Genomic DNA, 22,574 nt, shown 5'->3' on the forward strand with positions numbered 1-22,574 from the left:
TCTTTTAAGGCTTGAAAATCAATGGCTCAGAATTTTCGTAAATATTCAACCATAAAAAAACATATTTCTTGATCTGTCCAACAGTTGATTCTTAGCAAATGGACCACACCAAATACACCTACAGGGCTAGATTTGAATAAAAAGCATCGAAAATGCCTAATTCATACCAACAAACATGTTTTGTTGGTAAATATATCTCAGTTTCTCTATATATATAATAATTAGAATATGTTTACCAGAGTATGAACCAAGTTTTTTATGTTTTTTCTTAAATATCACTATACAGATGTGATCTACATGACTTGTTTTATGGGTCTAGCTCTTGAATCGGCTGATTAGGATACCTAAGCAGGATCTTTTAAGGCTTGAATTCTGACAGCTAAAAATTCTTGTAAATATTCGAGCATTCAAAAATTATATTTTTCATTAAAATACATTATCCATCGATTAATAGCAAACAGACTGTGCTGAATGCATCTGCAGGATAATATTTGCAAAGACAAGTATTAAAAAAATACCTACTTCACGCTATTGTAAACATATTTTAGTGATTATATATATATATATATATATATAATCACTTTAATTTACAGTTTAAACATCAATTTTTTTAATCAAACCGGTGACAGAGTCACATTGAGGTCATGGTGGGCACTTGCCCACCCCGATCCCAAAACTCCCTAATAGGGGGTTCAGGTAATGAAAAAAGGTGCCCCCCTCCTCCACCCAATGACTCTCTCTCTCTCACTTCCCCTCCCCCCCAATGGAAGGGTTTGCTTGGGCTGGTAAACAAGCTGAGCTTGGACTGTTTGAACTTGGCTCATTAAGGCTACACCGTTGCTCTTTGCAAGCCAATCACGAGCTGGCTCATCTTCTACAAAATTATTTTTAAAGCTTAATAATATATAAAATATATTGTTTAATCCATGTACAAAACATATATAATATGCATTTTATGTATATAATATATATAATATGTAAAATGGCCTATACAAGTCAAGCCAATCGAGCTTGCCATGTTTGTGCTCAACTCATTTACCTAAATGAGCTAGATGATCGCTTGGCTCGTTGAGCTCACTTTCTTATTGGAGCCAAGCCAAATGGCAAGTTGTTCATCGCATTTTTCAGCTCTAGAGTTTGTGCTCACCATAATTCAAATTCTTGGTTCAGCGACTGGATCAGACCTTATATATGTAATCTATATAATTTTTTTTTTAAAATAGATAGCATATTTTTCAAGAGCCAATTGGTCTATAAGGGTTCGAAATTTCCTGAATCAAAAATGTGTCTGTGCCTGTGTGATGGTATAAGTTCAACCCAGGTGGTACGTTGGTTCGTAGGAGCTGTCAGCATGTCTCCTTGTGGTGGGACGTTGCATGTTCAAAATCCAGTGGTACGATTGAATAATAACTACCTAACCCCAGCTTGCCTTAAAAAAAAAAGTTCAACCCACGTTTTATGAATGCTAAGAAGCAAACAGGAAATATGCATTTTCACGTCTGAGACTGTAGCAGAGTTAAAAACGAACAAACTACAGAGAGAGAGAGAGAGAGAGAGAGAGAGAGAGAGTCCCTAGAGTGGAAATCCTCGTGTGTGGATGCTAAGATCCCCCGAAATTTCTTTGCCTGCCGTCTCTCTCTCTCTCTCTCTCTCTTCCAAGATTGTAAATTAAATTCCCCATAACTCTGGTTCCTATCTTATGGTCGCTCCCCATCAAATATTTTGCTTCTGTACATATGCTACCAATGGTCTGAAAAGGAAAGATAACCCACCCATGACATGTTTCTCCATTAAATTTACATTCTGAATGGATTGATCTCAACCGTGTTGGGTCTCGGTAGAGTGGATACATAGGAAAGAAGAAGAACCAAATCATGCAAGCTTCAACGATCACCCAAGAGCCCTCTAATTCCTTGGACCTATTCTTGTCAAGAATTGGGTACCTCTCCCTCAACCCCCATTCGATTTCTAGGAATTTGGGTCACTTGGGCACCACCAGTTCGGCATCCTCGCTTGCTTCGAGTACCTTCTTCAATACCAACTATAGAGAGAAGAGGGCTGACAAGATCGTTGCTTCCCTCACGCTAAGGAGGGGCGGTCCTGGTAGCCTCCAAGGCCTCTGGAATGAGTTCAACAAATTTGTTAGGTTTCACTGCGAGAGGTTCTCTTACGGGTTTGCGTCGGTCGGAGGCGTGACGAAGAACGGGCTCGAATCCGGCAATGGGGATGGCGGTCTCAGTGTGGTTGGAGAGAATGGTGATGAAGTTCAGGTGATGGGTGAGGGGAAACATCCCAAGAAGATACTGATTCTGATGAGTGACACTGGGGGTGGACACAGAGCTTCTGCCGAAGCAATCAAGGCGGCTTTTAATCTTGAATTTGGTGATGAGTATCAGGTCTGCTTTTGAATGAAACAATCTTAACACCAGCTTAGTTTTAGCAAATTCTTTGGATCATTTTGTGAGTGTACTATTTACAGACCTTTAGCACAGGTATATGTTACAGATTTGTGGTCGGACCATACTCCTTGGCCGTTTAACCAGTTGCCCAGGAGCTACAACTTCTTGGTAAAACATGGGGCACTCTGGAAGATGACCTATTATGGATCAGCTCCACGCTTGGTCCATCAGCCGCATTTCGCTGCGACTTCCGCTTTCATAGCTCGGTGAGATTTCTTCATTGTTGGTCGATCGACTCAAGAAAAATGGTTTCTCATTTTCAGTTGTATTTGTTGTTCAATGCTTTTCTAGCTGCTGCACTAACTATTTCTGATAATGATTGGAACATGATCTGAACTTGTTTATGTCAAAACCAATAAACTCAGAATGTGCGTTACCCCAGCGTCATTTTAATCTATTGGTATATTTTGATGATTAAACTGCTTAAGAGTATGCGATTAATATTATTTATTTTCTGGTTTACTTTTAGAGAAGATACTCAGGCCCGTGTAGATATCATAGTAAAGAGTGAAACATGATGAGTGTTTGGCATTGATTATGTTTCAACCTTGGACTTGCATTTTAGGGTAACAATTGTTTTGGTTGGAAATACACAAACATTTGAGGTAGTGTTCCAAATTGTCAAATCTAATCCGTGAAACTTTTGTTTTATAACATCTATGTGTGGTGAATTTGTATGTTGAATGATCCAAAGATACCATAGTACGTTTCTTCTATTTGATCCATGGAATAGTAATCTGTGGAAAATTTAGGGTCCTTATATGGAGCTTTCCTTATAAATGTGTGTTTTATTTGAACGTTGAAACATTCTCTGAGTACCAGCCTGATGCCTATGTTTCAGTTATTGGCCATGAGAAGATAAATTCTTGGACGCTTATGATGCTTAGACAATTGGAGCTTTCTCATTGAAGAGTATATGCTCCGCTTTATATGAGTCTTAGTTATAAGTCAAACTTAAGTAGGAATTTAAATAGTCTGGGAAATTTAGTTTCATGCAGATTTATCCTTTCAGAAGCTGCACTAATCATGAAGAAGTATTTACATGATTCTGATGTCTGTTGGTATGCGCTGATGTGAATTTACAGAGAGGTTGCAAAAGGTCTAATGAAGTACCAGCCGGATATCATAATTAGCGTGCATCCTTTAATGCAGCATGTGCCAATACGAATCTTGAGAGCGAAAGGCCTTTTGAAAAAGATAGTGTTCACTACAGTTGTGACAGATCTAAGTACTTGCCATCCTACATGGTAGAGCAGTTTTTTTCTCCTTTTTTTATTTGCATCTAGTATAATATCATTAGCTTTCATATCATTTAATTCTCAGACCTTTTTGCTGATTTTTTTTTTGTTTCATTAACTATAACACCTCTCTGCTTTCACTTATCCACTCAGGTTTCATAAGCTTGTAACAAGATGTTATTGTCCAACTCTGGAGGTAGCAAAAAGAGCTTTAAGAGCTGGGTTGAAGCATTCTCAAATTAAGGTTTATGGCCTTCCAGTGCGGCCTTCTTTTGTTGAGCCTATTCGGCCAAAGGTTTTCTCCCTCATGCCTTTTTTTTTACCTATTCTGTGTTGTTCTGTCATTGCTTGACAATCTTTTTTCTGATGGAATTTCAAATTGATGTACCTTTTCTCTGGCACTACCCTTTAGGATGAATTAAGAAGGAAGTTAGGAATGGATGAGGAACTGCCTGCTGTTTTACTCATGGGGGGAGGGGAAGGTATGGGGCCCATTGAAGCCACTGCCCGTGCTCTTGGAGATGCATTATATAATGAGTCTCTTGGAGAGCCAGTAGGTCAACTTATTGTCATCTGTGGAAGGAATAAAAAACTTCTGAGCAGATTGCAGTCAATTAAGTGGAAGATACCAGTCCAGGTTTTGAAGCTGTCCTTGCTTATATGAATGGAAACTGCGGGCATTCCTAAGGATGCTCAGCAGTTTTGACTGCTGATGCTTTTAATACTGTGCTATTTTTTTATATTCACATTCCTTTTGTGGTATTCTCTTATTGATAAAAGGTGTAACTTCTTGTTATTTCAATATTTCATTAAAATACATGAATCCTTGAAATTGAGCTTTTGATATACATTAGGTAAAATTGTGTTGCTATTTTCTTATTCATAAAAGGTGCAAAGTTCTTATTATTTCAATATTTCGTTAAAACACAGGACTCCTTGTTGAATATGAGCTTTTGATATACATTGGTAAAATAGTTTGACACACCATGTAAGTGGAATTTGTTCATGTTCATGTTAAAATGTATTCCTATTGTATATCTATATATATATATATATATATATATATATATATATATATATATATATATATAATCTACTTAGTTTGTAATACCCGATAAAGGGTAATTTAGGCTTTTCACATTTTATGCATATTCCAGTAGGAATATGTTTGTATTTTTATCTTCATTTTTATTTTCTTTATTTTTCTTTTTATTTTCTTTTTTTTATTTTGTACCTTGTATTTACCTTGGGGGGGGGGCAATCTAGTCGTTGGGCCCCTCCAACGGTCACAATTGTGATGGTGACCGTTGGAGGGGCTCCAACGACTAGATTGGAGCCCCTCCAAGGGTCCCTCTTTTGGTCCTTATAAATAGGGGTTCTCCCCTTGTACATTTTAAGCTTGAGAGCTCAAGCTCCTTTGCATTTCAATAAAGATATTTATTTTTATGCCTTTGTGCATGTGTGTGCTACTTTTATGCCATTGTGCATAATTATTCAAGTGTTTATTGGGTGCCTTGTGCACATCTCTTGTGAGAAATTAGTGCTTGTATGCATATTATCTCTTTGAAGACATTTTTACATGGTATCAGAGCTTGGTTATTATAGAAGTGAATAGTGTAATACTTCATTTCATTGTGCGCCTCGAAAGTCATGTACTCCTCTTCTTCTTGGATTTTGATGTGAAGACCTCTTGCCTTTTGTATCATGAAGCTTACTTCATCAAGTAAGCTCCAAGAAACCCATCTTGTGGTAAGGATTTTCTTCGCTCTTCTTTTCTTCTCTTCTCAAATGGGGGAAAAGGATTCACACTTCTCTCTTGGGTTCAAATTGAATGGCTCAAATTATCATGTTTGGGTCGGAAATATGAAAGCCCATATCAAGGATAAAGGGCTTTGGGGATATGTCTAAGGCTCAATACTGGAACCAGAACAAAAAATTACTTCAGTTGAAAAAGTTGAAATAAAAATTCTTGAAGGTGAAGAAAAAAATAACGCTCTTGAAGACTATTCCAAGAAGCATGAGGAATGGGAGATGAGAAATTTTAAAATCATATCATGGATTTTCTCATCCGTTGAGACGAGGATCAATGCCAACATCATAAAATTCAAAAAAGCTTCTCAAGCATGGCAATATCTTGAAAAGATGTATACTTCAAGAGATTTATCTCACAAGTATTATCTTCAAAAAAGGGTCTTAACCCTCCAACAAAATGAAATGACTATTAGAGAATATTTTGGAATTTGCCATGCTTGAACCAAAATGGAGTGATGAAGCCATTGAGCTTAAGCATAAACAATTGGAGGAGGATCATTTTTTTAATTTTTTAAATGGGCTTAAACCCGAATTCGAACAAATACGATCCTTCCATCTTTCCTCCTTTACTTCCCCTTCTCTTGAGGATGTTATTACCAAACTAAGTGGGGAAGAGACCCATATGGGTATAAGCAAAAACAACCCAAGTGTTCTTGCAACACCCTCCAACCAAGAAGAAAGTGATGGTGTAAATGCCGTCTCAAGACCGGGGAACAATTTGAGAACTTACAAACCTCCCCACTTCAAAAGTCAAAATCAAGGATCAAGTGGTCAAGGAGGTAAAAGGGACTATAACAAGATTGTGTGTCACTACCGGGACACATCAAACCGGTTTGCCCAAAATGGAAGAAGTTGCTAGCTATGGCTACCATATCTCAACCTCAAAAGGAAGAAACCTCATCTTCTTCAAACGATGCTCTTTTCTTACATCAAATTGTGGAAGCACTTCAACCACTTCTCAAGGGGGCAATTTCTGGAGTGGCCACATCTAGCTTCTCTCCTCCCGGTAAGACTTCTTGGCTTTTGGATTCATATGCCTCTTTTCATATGTCTCCAAATATTTGTTCTCTTTCCAAATATTTAAAAAATTCTTCTCCAACTTTTGTTTCAACCGCGAATGACACTTCTCTTGAAATCAAAGGAATCAGAAATTTTGAAGAACAAGGTTTTTTTATCCCTAAAATTAGATTTATACAAAATTGAATTTAAATTTGCTTTCGGTCTTTCAACTCTCGGACCATAGATGTGATATAAAATTCTCATCTAATAAATGTTGGATATAAAATCGACGGTCCGGGAAATTGATTGGGAAAGGCTCTAGGAAAGGAGATCTATACTATGTGGACTTTCTTCATATTCCAAAGAATTCTTTTTGTAATGTTGTGCAAAATAACGACATTAATGTATAACCTATGTCACACGAACTCGGCTAAGGAGGTGCCGCACTCGAGTCGACATGCCCCGACACGAGTGTGGACTCGGGTGCGGCTTCAAACTTGGCCCAGACTCGGTCAACGTCGAGTCAGACTCGGTCGTCGAGTCAGACTCGGTCGTCGAGTCGGACTCGGTCAACGAGTCGAGGCCGAGTCCGTCCACATTTTGGACTCGGTCAACTTTGACCGAGTCCAAAAATGTCATTTTCGGTTTTTAAATTACGTTTTGGATCCTGGTCGGGTCGGGTCCGGACCCAACCCAGATCCAAATTTCTTTTGCAGCCGAACCCTAAAAGGGGTTTATCGATAGGGGGAGGGGCTTACCCTCTCGATTTTGCCTCTCCCCCTCAGCCCCTGCAGCTTTCTCTTACACCCACGCCGGCGATCCAGACTCCGACGACGGTACGCACAGGCAACCACCGTCTCCTCCTCCGTCAACACTCAACAGGTATGTCGACCCTCCTGCACCCTCTGCTCACAACCTCCCTCCTTGCACCCTCTGCTCGCAGAAGAGGGGCTCGACCCCTCTCTGTGCCTCCTATTCACAAAGGAGGGGTTTGGCCCCTCCTCGTTTCGCTTATGTCAGGCAGGCCCCTCCCCCCATACCCTCTGCTCGCAGAAGAGGGGCTCGACCCCTCCCTGTGCCTCCGATTCATAGAGGAGGGGCTCAACCCCTCCTCGTTTCCCTTTTATCGCAGGGGTAAGAAGTATGAGTGGGGGAAGGAGGGGGCTCGACTGACAGGCCGATCCTTGCCCCACCGAACAACAGGGGAAACGAGGAGAGGCTCGGCCCCTCCTCGTTTCCCCTACTGCCTTTGGCTTTTTGGCAAGGGCGAAGCCCCTGGCACGGATAAGGTTCAGCAGGGGCTTGCCCTGCCCCTCCTTTTTGCGTTAGATAGGGGGTAGGCCCCCTATCTCGAACCTGATTTGCAGAGGAGGGCCTGGTTTGAACCTGATTTGCACAGGGGGAACGAACCTGAAACTCCTATTACTATTATTTTGAAGTGTTTATTAACTTTATTTTATTTACTTATTTTCTTTTCAGTTTTCACTTTTCAGATATAATGGTGAGTTCTAGCGGTAGTGTCAATACATTTGGTTCAAGTTCTAACCCTGAATTAGAAGTTTCTCAACCACTTTGGAGGCTTGTGACAAAAAGGGTAAAAGCTAGTAGTGGTGGTGGTGGGAATGTGCAGTTTCATTGTAATCTATGTAAGACTGTTTTCACAGGTTCTTATACGCGTGTGAAAGCACATCTTTTGCATATTCGTGGTCAAGGAATTAAGGCATGTTCTGGGGTTGACAAAGACATGTTAAAGCAATTAAAAAAAGAACAAGAGGAAGCTAAAAAGAAGAAAATTGCAGAGATGAGAAGCGATTCGATTAATTTGTCTTTTCCTACTGCTAGTGATATACAAGAAGAGCTTTTAAAGAAAAGAAAGATGAAAAGCAATAAAAAAATACAAGCGTCATTCAAAAACATGGCAAGAGCAGAAATTGATAAAAAGACTGGTCGATTCTTTTACTCAAGCTCAATTCCTTTTAATGTAGCTAGAAGTCCATACTGGAAAGATATGATTACATCTTTGGCTAATTGCAATTTGAGTGGTTATGTGCTTTCTAGTTCAGAAAAACTAAAACAATCATTGTTGCAGAGAAAAAAATAGAATTGAAGACTTGTTAGAGACCCAAAAATTTGCATGGAAACGACATGGAGTGTCGATTGTTTCTGATGGGTGGATTGATATACAAAGGCGACCACTGATAAACTTCATTGCTTACTTAATGGGCCAATCTTTTTGAAGACTGTTGATGCATCTGGAGAGTATAAAGATGCTGAATATTTAAAAAGATTATTTTTCGAAGTGATAAAAGAAGTGGGTGAAGAAAGTGTGGTGCAAATCATTACTGGCAATGCTCCAGTTTGCAGTCGTGTAGGAATGAATTTGGCAAGTGAAAATACATATTCACATTTTTTGGACTCCTTGTGCAGCACACAGTTTAAATTTGACACTTAAGAGTATATGCAATCCATCAAAAGATGATGCACATGCACATGAAATGTGCTTATGGATTGAGAAAATAGAGCATGATGTTCGAAATATTAGAAATTTTGTTGTAAACCATCATCATGCCCTTTCTATATTTAATAGGCATTCTGATCTCAAGTTACTGAAAGTTGATGAAACTTGTTTTGCTTCTCTCATTGTTATGATAAAAAGAATTAAGCAACTCAAGAATGCATTGATGATGATGGTGGTTGATCAAAATTGGGATTTTTATCGTACTGAAGATGATGTCAAGGCTCAAGCTATCAAAAAATGCATCTGTGATGATTTTTGGTGGGATAAAATTACATATTTTGTTGAATTTACAGAGCCTATCTGAGAAATGTTGAGAGAAGTTGACAGAGATGTACCCATGCTTCATAGAATTTATGAAATGTTGGACAATATGATTGAAAAAGTTCAAAGTATCATTTTTAAATATGAGAAGAAAGATATTGCACTTGATGATTTAGAATTTTACAATCATGTACATTTAGTTTTAGTGAGAAGATGGGATAAAAGCAATACACCTTTGCATTGCATGACACACTCTCTCAATTCAAAATACTATGCAAAAAAAATGGTTGACAACAGGTGTTGGTCGTGTTTCTCCAAATAAAGATCCTGAGATATCAAGAAACAAAATGATATATTTAGGAAGACTTTTTAATGATCCTCACATGTTTAAGGTTGTAAATAGTGAGTTTGACAAGTTTTCTACTGAGAGATTTGATTCTTTAGCAGCACTTGTGGCAAGGAACGAGGAAGATCCCCTTAATTGGTGGGTAACATATGGATCAAAGACACCAAATCTGCAACGTCTTGCAATGAAGTTGTTATCCCAACATGCTACGTCATCTTGTTGTGAAAGAAATTGGAGTACATATGCTCAAATTCACAACATTAAAAGAAACAAACTCACTAGTAAAAGAGCAGAGGATTTGGTTTATGTTCACTCAAATCTACGATTAATTTCTCGCCGCACCAAAGAAGAGTATAGGTACTTTTTTTTCTTTATATTCAAAGTTTGTATTTAAATCAAAGTTTGTATTTAAATATTTGTATTCAAAGTTTTAAGTTAAATACTAATATAGTCATTTTTTGATGCAGTTGTGGACCATCCAAGAATTGGGATGTAAATCTAGAAGATTTTGACTTGGAGGGAGAACATAATTTACATACTCTCAACATGGACTACCTCGATCTTGTTCTTCCCTCTAATTCAGACGATGAGACAGATTTGTGATAAGTTTTGTTGTTTATCACACTCACAAGCTTCTTTATGTGTTATATTTTGGTAAGTTTGTGCTGTTAAGAATTGCTTTTTTATTTTTGCTTTAAAATTTACAATCTTTATGTGTTAATTTATTGTTATATATATATATATATATATATATATATATATATATATATATATATATATATATATATATATATATATATATATATATATATATATAGCCGAGTCCCTGTGTCCAAATTTTTTGGAATTGCGCCTCACCCGTGTCGCACCCGCACCCGCACCCGCACCCATGTGACATAGTGTATAACACAAAAGACTTGGGCATCCCAATGTCACAAAGATTTCTTACCTTTTGCCAAACATCTATGAAAGAATGATTTCACGTGTAATGATTGCACTCTTGGAAAAATGAGAAGTTTGCCTTTTTGTCAAAGATCTATGTTTACTATAAAACCATTTCAACTTGTTCATTCGGATGTTTGGGGACCGACATCCGTTATCTCAAAATGAGGGTTTGCATATTATGTGATCTTTGTGGATGATTATTCTAGATATTCTTGGATATACTTTCTCAAACATAAACATGATGTTTTCACAACATTTAAAAACTATCCTATGATGATCAATTTGACGAAAACTTGAAAATTTTTAGAACCGATTCCGGAAGAGAATATCTCTCAAATGAATTTAAGAGTTATATTGAAAAACATGGGATAATCCATAAAAAATCATGTCCCAAAACACCTCAACAAAACGGTTTGGCCAAAAGAAAACATAGACACATCATTGAGACATCTAGAACCTTATTTCTCAAAATATTCCAAAAAGATTTTGGGCCGAGGCAGTTCTTGCGTCCGTCTATCTCATCAATCGTCTTCCATCAAAAAATTTAAATAAGGTTTCACCCTTTGAAATTTTGTATAAGAGAGAACTTGATTATAGCAGGTTAAGAATTTTTGGGTGCAAGCGTTTTGTTCTTATAGATAAGAACGATAAACTCTTACCAAAGGTCATTCCATGTGTTTTTCTTGGATACTCCGAAACTCAAAAAGGGTTTCGATGCTATGATGCTGAAAATGCTAAATTGTATGTGTCTAGAAATGTAAGTTTTCTAGAAAATGTTAGTGGGTTTGAAAGACATGAATCTAATGAGGAAAATGTAGATTACTCTTTCCTATTCGATCTATTATCTAGAGATGATGACATTAATGATGATGAGTCCACTCAAAATAATCCTAGCAATAATGAAGTTGAGGAAAATAACAACTTTCCTTGTCCATCTATCTATCAAGAGATTGATGATAAAACATACAAGGAGCCTATTACCTATACACATAGAGACAAAAACAGTTTTAGAAGTGCTATAAAAAAATATAATGAGCCTAATGAAACCCCCTTCAAGTAATGAAAGTTCGCAAAGAATAAAGAGAAATAAGAAACCTCCTTCTAGGTTCATATCCTATGACTCATTCTCTCCTAAACATAGAGCCTGCCTTAGTGTCATTCACTCATACACAAAACCAAAAAATTTTGAAGAGGCCAAAAAGAGTGATAAATGGATAGAGGCTATGAAAAATGAACTTAGAGCCCTTAAAAAGGCTAAGACATGAAAATTTCAATATCTTTTCAAAGGGAAGAAAACTATAGGACGTAGATGAGTTTTTAAGGTCAAAACCAAGAGTGATGGGACTCTTGAGCGATATAAAGCTCGTCTAGTTGCTAAGGGTCATGGTCAAGAATATAGGATAGACTATAATAAAACATTTGCTCCAATTGCACGAATGGTTACAGTTAGGTGTCTTATTACCATTACGTCAATTAAAAAATAGAACATATATCAAGTGGATGTCAAAAATGCCTTTTTAAATGGGGATTTAAATGAAGAAGTTTACATGGATGCTCTTTCTGGAATGAACTGTCCTAACAGAAAAGTTATTCGTTTACGAAAAACGCTTTATGGTTTAAAACAAGCTCCCAAGGCTTGGTATGACCGTTTTAATAACTTAATGACAGAATGGCGTAGCAGAAGATCAGTAAAGAGGAAATCAATATTTCCTCAGTACAGAAGAGAAAGCTACGTTTCTCTCTGTCGGTGAATCACACAATAACGAGTAAAACAATGCAGTAAAATTGTTATTCAAAAACTGAAAATCCTGAGTGACAACTTCGGTTGTTTAAAAAGACCCATTCTAGCGTATCAACAGGTGGTTGATCATGCTAACAACATTATTTGAAATTCAAACAGGAAGTAAATCGAAAATTTAAATTCAAATGCGCCCTTGAATTGTGATGTGCTGGCCTCAGTTGGTTGCAACTCCTGCATCCTCACTGCTGGTTGAGGATCCCGCCATTCTTGGAGTGTTGTTGCTGCTGGCTGGGGCTCCCGCAATCCCTGGAGTATCGTGATTCGCCGATGATCCTGCATCAGGGCCCCTCTCGTGAGAAGAACTCGCTCCTGAGTTCATTTGGGGAATATTGGGTCTGGGATACTCATACAGATCTTGAACATTGAATGTCTTCGAGATATGTAGATCTTTCAGGAGGTCGATAATGTAGGCATTATCGTTGATTCTCTTGAGGACCTTATGGGGACCCACTTTCTTTTGCTTCAACTTGTACGTTCCGGTGGGGAAACGTTCCTTACGTAGGTGCACCATGACGAGATCACCTTCTTCGAATCTTTTGAATCTCCGATGTTGGTCCGTGATGTGCTTGTACTTAGCATTTGCGGCCTCTAGCTTTTCCTTAATTTCCGTATGAATGGAGGCAATCTTGTCAACCATATGGTCGGCTTTTACATTATCACCTGGATATTTTGGGAGAGGCACCAAATCGAGTGTGTGCCGCGGTGACTGACCATATACAACCTCAAAAGGAGTCCTTCCAGTCGACCGGTTTATCATGTTGTTGAAGGCAAATTCGGCTTGTGCTAAAGCAAGGTCCCACTGTTTCAGTTTCTCCCCTGCGTGGCACCGAAGCATGTTACCGAGTGTCCGATTCACCACTTCGGTTTGGCTGTCCGTTTGAGGGTGACACGTACTACTATACTGTAGGGTAGTGTCAAATCGTCGCCAAAGAGTCCTCCAAAAATGGCTGAGAAATTTGCTGTCACGGTCGGATGTGATGGTTTTGGGGACTCCGTGTAGGCGAACCACTTCTCGGAAGAAGAGGTTGGCTACGTTGACCGCGTCGGCTGTCTTTTTGCATGATATAAAGTGACTCATCTTCGAGAACCGGTCGACCACCACGAAGATAGAATCCACGTTTCTTTGTGTGCGGGGCAGCCCTAGGACAAAGTCCATAGAGAGGTCTTCCCACGGAGCTTCGGGGATAGGAAGGGGTTTATATAGTCTGGTATTTTGTGTTTGTCCCTTAGAGACTTGGCAAGTGTAGCACTTCCGAACATAGTTGCAGGTGACCTTCTTGAGTTGTGGCCAGTAGTACCTCTCCTCCGCTAGGGCTATGGACTTGTCACGTCCCACGTGTCCCCCTAGGCCTCCACAGTGTAGCTCTCTTATTAGTTGTTCTTGGAGGGAGCCTCGAGGTATGCATAGGCGATTGCCCTTGAAGAGGAACTCGTCCAATGTGTGGAAATCGCTCGCTCTGGCCTGGTTAGAAGAACATTTCTTCCAGACGTCTTGGAAGTCTTCATCTCCCTCGTATAGATCCTTGATGTAGTCGAATCCGACTACTTTCGACCTCATGGTGACGAGCATGGAGGCTTTTCGACTCCAAGCGTCGGCCACCTTGTTTCAAGTGCCCGACTTTGTGTTTGATTACATAGCTGAACTACTGGAGGTGTTGGAGCCACCGGGCATGCATCCGGTTGGTGTTCTTCGAGCTATCGAGGTACTTCAAGGCTTTGGTGGTTGGTATGCAATAAAAACTCTCTTTGAACGAGATAATGCTCCCAGTGTTTGAGGGCTCGGACTATTGCATATAGTTCAAGCTCATTGGTCGACTACTTCATTCTGGCGTCACTGAGTTTCTCACTGTAGTAGGCCACGGGTCGAGACTCTTGGGAAAGAACAACGCCAATGCCTATTCCTGAGGTGTCACAGTCCACTTCGAAGAGCTTGTCGAAGTTTGGTAGGACGAGCACCGGGGAGGTGGTGAGTTTTTCTTTGATGGCGCGAAAGCTCTCTTCGGCTTCTTTCGTCCACTGGAATTGGTGCTTCTTCATGCAATCCGTTAATGGTGCTGCGATGCTACTGAAGTTGCACACGAACCGCCGGTAGAATGTAGCTAGGCCGTGGAAGCTACGAACCTCGGTGGCATTCTTCGGGGTAGGCCATTCTTGGATGGCCTTTACCTTTTCTTGATCGACGCAAATGCCCGTGTCGCTGACCACGTAGCCGAGGAAGACAAGGCTATTTGTTAGGAAACTACATTTCCTGAGGTTAATGAAAAGCTTGGCCTCTTGGAGGTCGATGAAGACTTGTCTTAGATGTTCCAAGTGATCGTCTTTTGTCTGACTGTACACAAGTATATCATCGAAGTAAACAACCATAAATTTTCCAGCGAAAGGTTTGAGTACCTGGTTCATTAGCCCCATGAAGGTGCTGGGAGCATTCGAAAGCCCGAACGACATCACTAGCTACTCGTAGAGGCCTTCCTTTGTCTTGAAGGCGGTCTTCCATTCGTCTTCGGGCCGGATCCTGATCTGGTGGTAGCCACTACGAAGATCGATTTTGGAGAAGAGCTTAGCCCCTTCTAGCATGTTGAGCATGTCATCCAGGCGAGGAATGGGGAAGCGGTATTTGACAGTGATTTTGTTGATCGCGCAACTGTCGATACACATCCTCCAGCTTCCATCTTTCTTGGGGGTCAATAGCGCAGGGACCGCACATGGGCTCATACTGTTCCGAACAAGTCCCTTGCGAATGAGCTCCTCTACCTGCCTTGTAGGATGTCATGTTCTTTTGGGATCATTTGATAGTGCCATAGGTTTGGGAGGCTGGCACCAGGGACGAGGTCGATCTGGTGTTGGATGTCTCGCATGGGAGGTAGGCCGTCAGGTAGCTCGTTGGGCATGATATTCTAAAATGCCTCCAACAACGGTTTGACGTCTTCAGGGACATCCGAAGAAGTGGTGTCCGGTCCTTTCACTACTAGTGCGTATGCCATCCCTGCTTCCTTTAGAGCCCTTTCGAAGGAGTGATTAGTAAGCAAAAGGGACTGCCCTTTCGCTGTGGACGACTCCGACCGAAGCCCTCCGGACATGGGTTCGAGGATAATTTTATGCCCGTCCTTGTAGAAGGCGTAGGTGTTGCCTCGTCCCCTGTGAATGATGTTGAGGTCGAACAGCCAGGGCCTGCCTAGCAGGACGTGATAGGCATCCATTTCCAGGACGTCACAAGTGATCTCATCAATGTAGGTGCGACCAATGGAGAGGGGAATCTTACAACGGTGGGTGACGGTGATGTTGTTGATGTCCTTCAACCATCCGACCTTGTATGGTATAGGATGCTGTTAGTGTTAAAATGTAGTCTCATATTTGTATGAATATATATATTTATACATATATATAGAGATACATTTACATATATACCACGTGTATATGCAAATGTATCTCTCTCTCTCTCTCTCTCTCTCTCTATATATATATATATATATATATATATATAGTAAATCTTGTAAAACCCGACAAGGGTATTTTTGTCTTTTTCATTTTGTGCATATTCCAATAGGAATATGTTGTATTTATTTTTTTGTTATTTCTTTTCTTTATTTTCTTTTTTATTATTTTCTTTTTTTATTTGGTCAAACCTTGGGGGCCCCAATATAGTTGTTGAGCCCCTCCAACGGTCACATGGGTAGTTGAAGTTTCTCCACCATAGCCTTAGAAGCGATGTTCTCACTGCTCCCGCTGTCAATAATGAGGTCGCATACCTTCTGATTGATGGTGCACCGGGTCCTAAAGATGCGGTGGCGTTGGGAGTCAAGCTCTTGCCGAGGGGCGAGCATCAGTCGTTGTAGGACCAAGGAGAGGCTGTTTCCTTTGTCCTCATATGTGATTTCTTCGTTGGTACAGTCCTCCTCGCCGGTATCGCTTTTGTCTCCTTCGCCCTCTGCGAGGGCCACGACCTTCCTTTTCGGGCATCGGCTGGAAATGTGCCCTTCTTCTCCGCATCGATAGCATTTTGTGCCCCGTGGTTGCGCATACGAGTTTGAGGATGGGATTCTCATAGCGTTGGTTCCCCCTATCGGTTTACTAGGACCTGTCTCTTTACTCATTGGAACCGGGTCTTACCGAGGGGAAGCTTTTCTTCGGTTCGTAGGAACGTCACCCGTTGCGACAGGTGGAAAGGATTTTTCGAAGGATTCCTCAGATCAGGCCGTTCTAGCTGCTTCTCCACTTGGTTGGCAAGTTGAATAGTATCGTGGAGATTATAGATCGGATGTAGGGATACCTTGTCTTGGATGGGCAGCCGGAGTCCACCAGTAAATCGAGTAACCTGTTGGGCGTCCGTTTATTCCAGGTTGTTACGCGCTGAAAGGCGGTAAAACTTGGCGCCATAGTCATTGACTGTTCGCGAGCCTTGGAGGCAATTGTGGTACTGCTAGAATAGTACCTGATCATAGTCCAGAGGAAGAAAACGAGCTTTGAGGAGATGTTTCATACAGACCCATGAGCGAATGGGCACCTTGCTTTGTCGCGCACGGGACAATTGGTGTTGTTCCCACCATGTAGATGCTCCACCCTTGAGCTTGTAGTCCACAAGTTTGACCTTCTTGTTGTCGATGGTATCCATATAGTTGAAGAAACATTCGACTTCCGACAACCAATCGATGAAGTCTTCGATATGAAGGTGATCGTTGAAAGTGGGTAGATCTACCTTCATACTGAAGTCTCGCTTGTTCCTGATGTGTCGATTGCCTCCATAGTGATTGGGTCCGCCATAGTAACCTTCGAACTGATTTCGATCATGGCCACCCCCGTAGTGGTGGAGACCATTGTAATGGTCACGTGGGGGCTGGGGTATTTCATCTTCGCTGAAGGAGCCATTGTCGGGTACTTGGTATGGTGTACGGTTTATGCTCCCCGGATGCGGTCTAGTGGGAAATACGACTGCTTGATTCCGACGAGGATGCTCGGCGTCGAGGTCCGGAATGCCTCCATTATGCGGCACTAGTTCGGCAACAGGTACCGTGGTAGGATTGTGGTGCGGGATCTGGGTGAGACCGAGTGCTTGAGTTATTCTGGCAAGGGCTACTCGGATCTCATTCATCTCCGCTTGCATTTGCCTCTGATTAGCTTCAAGGGTTTCAAGAGTGGGTACTCGCGAAGCAGCGCCTAGAGAGTGGGTGTCCCGGGATTCGTGACTGGCTGCCATAACGAATCCTGGTACTTGCGGTGGTGATGGCTCTGATACCACTTGGTGTAGCAGAAGACCAGTAAAGAGGAAATTGACATTTCCTCAGTAGAGAAGAGAAAGATGCGTTTCTCCCTGTCAGTGAATCACACAATAACGAGTAAAACAATGCAGTAAAATTGTTATTCAAAAACTGAAAATCCTAAGTGACAACTTCGATTGTTTAAAAAGACCCATTCCAGCGTATCAACAGATGGTTGATCACGCTAACAACATTATTTGAAATTCAAACAGGAAGTAAATCGAAAATTTAAATTCAAATGCGCCCTTGAATTGCGATTTGCTGGCCTCAGTTGGTTGCAACTCCTGCATCCTCACTACTGGCTGAGGATCTCGCCATTCTTGGAGTGTTGTTGCTGCTGGCTGGGGCTCCTGCAATCCCTGAAGTATCGTGATTCGCCAATGATCCTGCATCACAGAAAATGAATTTATCTCATGTTATACTGACACTGCCCTGTTTGTGAAGAAATCTGATGCAGAAATTGTAATCTTGCTACTATATGTTGATGATATGTTAATTACAGGTGATGATGTCAAGAGAATAAAAAGAATTAAGCATGCATTGATAGAGAAATTTGAGAAGTCAGACTTAGGATTTCTGACATATTTTTTAGGCATTGAAGCTGCCTTTTCTCATAGAGGATATTTTCTATCCCAAACTAAACTTGCTTGTGAGGTCATTGACAAATCAGGTATTACTGATGACAAAATTTGTGAAACACCAGAGGTAGTTGGATCAAAGATGAAAATTGATGATGGGATTCCTCTGGATAACCCCACTTCTTACAAACAACTGGTTGGATCATTGATGTATCTTAGCATCACCAGGCCCGATATATCTCACATAGTTCATATCGCCAGTCAATTCCAATATGCTCATACATTGGTTCACATGAGTGCAGTTCTTCGCATCATCAGATATATAAAGGGGACAATAAATAAGGGAGTCTTTCTTTCCTCATCTTTTGAGTTAAATTTAATTGCATATACTGAATCTGATTGGGGATGTGACCCTAATAATTGTTACTCCACCACTGGTTTTTGTATTTTTTAAGAGAACCATTGGTTTCTTGGAGATGCAAAAAACAACAAAAGGTGTCTTTATCTTCTATCGAAGTCGAGTATCGAGTCATGGCATCTACAACCATGAAAATAGTATGGATTCGCCGCTTACTAGAAGATATGAGAGTTCGCATTCAAGAACCAACAAAGTTATGTTGCGACAACAGGAGTGCGATATATATTGCCAAGAACCACACTTTTCATGAGCGCACGAAGCATATTGAGATGGACTGCCACTATTTATGAGAAGAATACTTGAAGAAGGTCATCGATCTCCCATATGTGACATCCGAGTATCAACTGACTGACTTCTTCACTAAGGCGCTCTGCTCTCCCAGATTTAATTTTCTTCTTGGCAAACTCACGGTCATCACACCGTAAGTTTGAGGGGGGGGGTGTTAAAATGTATTCCTATTGTATATATATATATATATACATATATATGTATACGTATCTCTATGTATATATATAGATATATATGATCTACTTAGTTTGTAATACCCGATAAAGGGTAATTTAGGCTTTTCACATTTTACGCATATTCCAATAGGAATATGTTTGTATTTTTATCTTCCTTTTTATTTTGTACCTTGTACTTACCTTGGGGGGGGGATCTAGTCATTGGGCCCCTCCAGCGGTCACAATTGTGACCGTTGGAGGGGCTCCAACGACTAGATTGGAGCCCCTCCAAGGGTCCCTCTTTTGGTCCTTATAAATAAGGGTTCTCCCCTTATACATTTTAAGCTTGAGAGCTCAAGCTCCTTTGCATTTTAATAAAGATATTTATTTTTATGCCTTTGTGCATGTGTGTGCTACTTTTATGCCTTTGTGCATAATTATTCAAGCATTCTTTGGGTGACTTTGTGCACATCTATTGTGAGAAATTAGTGCTTGTATGCATATTGTCTCTTTGAAGACATTTTTACAGTTCAGAGGGTTGGGATGTGTTTATGCATGTTGTCCTATCTATCATGTAAGGAAGGATGTTAAGAGTGAGTACTGGTAAATAGGATGAATTATCTTTAATCACAACTTATTTGGAGATAACAATAGATTCCTCATCTAAATTTACAACAGCTATAGTTGAAGATCATTTTGTTGTCATTTATCATTTGTGGTAAAAGGTCAATAGTTTTATGGGAGAAAAGGCAAAGCAGTTGAATTGTTGATGTTACCAAAATAAACTATCATTGGAATTAGGTGAGAGGATGACTTTATTCTATATTCATGCAGTGTCAAGCATCCAATTTTATTAATTAGTTACATCTCATCCATTTCTATTTATGAGCTTCGAAAACTATTAGGAACGTGTGATGGAGATAACGTGCCCCAGAACTGCTGCCTATTTTGGTGTATAATATCTGAGGTGGTGGATCCAATAATATTGTTGTACTTCCTCTATAGCTAATCTTATTCCTTCTCCTGTGGCTTGTGATTTGTTATGCTTGAGCAAACCAACATGCAATTTATTCTAGTAAATGTGAGATTTTGCTACTCAAACATACAGTGGACCCATACAGTATGATTGCCATGATTCATCAGGCACCTAATGTGTGTCATACCCATCGATTGTCATGTGTGTGTGTGTACTTGACCCTGGTGCCTTTTGATACATTTAATCTGCACAACATAGAAAAATTACTATGTTTTTTGTTGTTTATTTGGCATCACTGGATCAATTTAAATTCCTTGTGCAGTTATCATCAAGCCTTATGTGTCTCATAGCAACTTGTACCCAAATCCTGTTTGTTCACACAGTATGTCTTTGCAGTGATCTAAACTCAACTGTGCTGGTGTTCACAAATGATATTGACTATGAGAAGTTTTGCGTGCTTTCTGATATTGATGAGTTCATGAAGCATAAACATGCTATTTGATTGGTTGATGGTTTTTTGTAGTCATGAGATCTTTATGCCAGCATTCCAATGGCTTTTTTCTTCGTAATGGTTATGCTTTGTTTTCTCTAGACATATAATTCCTGGGACCATTGTTATTGTCAACTGTCTTATGTTGCGAAGGCTTATACATTTTTGTCACTCAATTTCCTAGTTTTGGTTCTCTTTAGTGGAAGGTTATGGCCCACCCCTGCCTCCATGCTTCCATGCCAAAATGCGCGCACACACACACATGTTGCTCATTTATTAAAAATTTGTGAATGTGAGATGTGACATAGGCTTGCTTTATATTTGGGTAGGTATTGGGGTTTGTTACCAAAATAGAGGAATGCATGGGAGCATGTGATTGCATTATTACAAAGGTATTATTACATCATGTATCTCAAAAATTATGCTTTATAGGTACTTTGCATGTTATGCTAATGCTAGTTTTATATGATGCATTTGGTGTTTATAGGCAGGACCTGGGACCATTGCAGAAGCCATGATAAGGGGGCTTCCCATTATTCTAAATGATTACATTGCTGGTCAGGTAATGCTTGTAGTTGCTTCTTTCTCTTTTGACATTTCCCTTCTCCTTTCTCTGATTGACTGAGATTTGGTTTTAATCATGTGCCAAAGAAACACAACCAAAGACAGGAGTCTACATTTTAATTCACTAACACACCGTATCATAATTACAGGAGGCTGGTAATGTGCCTTATGTTGTAGATAATGGAATTGGAAAGTTCTCTAAATCACCGAAAGAGATAGCAAAGATTGTTGCTCAATGGTTTGGTTCGAAATCTGATGAGCTCAGAGCCATGTCTCAGAATGCACTGAAGCTTGCACGTCCAAGTGCAGTTTTCAAAATAGTTAATGATCTTCATGAACTGGTGAGGCATTGAAGTCAGCTAACGGCCCAATATGCTTCTAGTATGTGATTATGATGCAACGCATCTAGGCAAGTTGCCCGAACCCAGCTCACGCCCAGCTTGAACCAAGCTTACAGGGCCAAGACGCCATTTTGGTTTAGTTTTGAGATTCCAGAATTTATTTTGAGCATGTTTGATAATATGTTTTCTTTTAAATAGGTTTTTGAGTATTTAGATTTTATTTTGAATTTCTGTAATTTTTATTCTCCTTAGGTTTAGCTCCAATGGCCGGTTAGGATCTGTTTGGTGTATGCGGGATTTTCGTGTAGTTTTCTTTATTTTTCATTTATTTTAATTTTTGCTTATACCCAGCCATGCTGGATCCTCCTAAGGCGGGTTTGGATCCAACTGGCCCATTGGGTCTCTTTGGGCAGTGACTTTGCTGATAAAAACCCCAAAATCGTGAATGAAGTTTTCAAGCTTTGTTGCTTTGAATCTCTTGAGAATTTGTAAATGAAGAAGAGGATGTTCCTCTCCCCATCGATTCTACTTCGTGTGCTTGTGGCCCACAGCGTAGGAGCCGCCATATGTAAGACGGTTGGAAGAGTCGACCTTGAGAAGGTCCTCCACCGTGTGCTGTGTTCATGTGTTGTTGAAGCGGATTCCGTTAGCCAACGTGTGAACGTCGGAACAGTCAACTCCATCCCCGCCGGTCGGACCCCTCCTTGCTTGAGCCAAATTAACGGTTTTATCTTTTTGTCACCATCTCTAGCCATCGTGTTTGTTGTTTCTGTTTTGGCTGATTTGTGTTTTGTTAGTTGGAGTGTGTTTTGTTCCAGATTTCTGGTTGTTTTTTTGTTAAAGAAATCCAGACACATGATTGATCTTCATGACAAGGCCTAATGAACTAGTTTTTTTAATTTGTTGGAATCTGCATACCAAGTGTTCGTTGAAATTTCTCTACCAGGAATTTCGCCCAATTTGTGATTTTGTTTTGTGTCGGATTTCCAGTGCAAAAACTTGTCCTTATGGCGTTTATCCGATGTTCGTAATTGCCATCATTTGTGCTATTTTCATACATTAGATCTTATTGGTTTAGGACATGGTGCATTCATTTAGAATTTTAACTGATTAAGACCAGTTCTTCGTATATG

At 40.1% G+C, this 22,574-nt stretch overlaps 1 protein-coding gene across 1 annotated transcript; it reads left to right on the top strand.

Annotated features, from left to right (window-relative positions):
- Positions 1–1,535: 1,535 nt before the first annotated feature.
- LOC149841649 (putative monogalactosyldiacylglycerol synthase, chloroplastic) lies at positions 1,536–21,915 on the top strand. Its single transcript, XM_089998616.1, has 8 exons — positions 1,536–2,396; positions 2,493–2,665; positions 3,545–3,706; positions 3,851–3,992; positions 4,110–4,334; positions 20,866–20,928; positions 21,024–21,098; positions 21,250–21,915. The coding sequence occupies exons 1-8, from the start codon at positions 1,875–1,877 to the stop codon at positions 21,451–21,453; spliced, it is 1,566 nt and encodes a 521-aa protein (XP_089854742.1). The 5' UTR covers positions 1,536–1,874; the 3' UTR covers positions 21,454–21,915.
- Positions 21,916–22,574: the final 659 nt, after the last annotated feature.

The sequence above is a fragment of the Nuphar pumila genome, chromosome 3 (assembly GCF_984573655.1).
Source record: "Nuphar pumila chromosome 3, dmNupPumi1.hap1.1, whole genome shotgun sequence".
In the NCBI taxonomy this organism is placed as follows: Eukaryota; Viridiplantae; Streptophyta; class Magnoliopsida; order Nymphaeales; family Nymphaeaceae; genus Nuphar; species Nuphar pumila.

Bases quoted from the DNA above. Each gene is read 5' to 3' on its own strand.
- LOC149841649 (XM_089998616.1), top strand. From the start codon at position 1,875: ATGCAAGCTTCAACGATCACCCAAGAGCCCTCTAATTCCTTGGACCTA. The intron at 4,335-20,865 runs GTTTTGAAGCTG...ATATTTGGGTAG, and splicing joins AGTGGAAGATACCAGTCCAG to GTATTGGGGTTTGTTACCAA. The intron at 20,929-21,023 runs GTATTATTACAT...TGGTGTTTATAG, and splicing joins GTGATTGCATTATTACAAAG to GCAGGACCTGGGACCATTGC.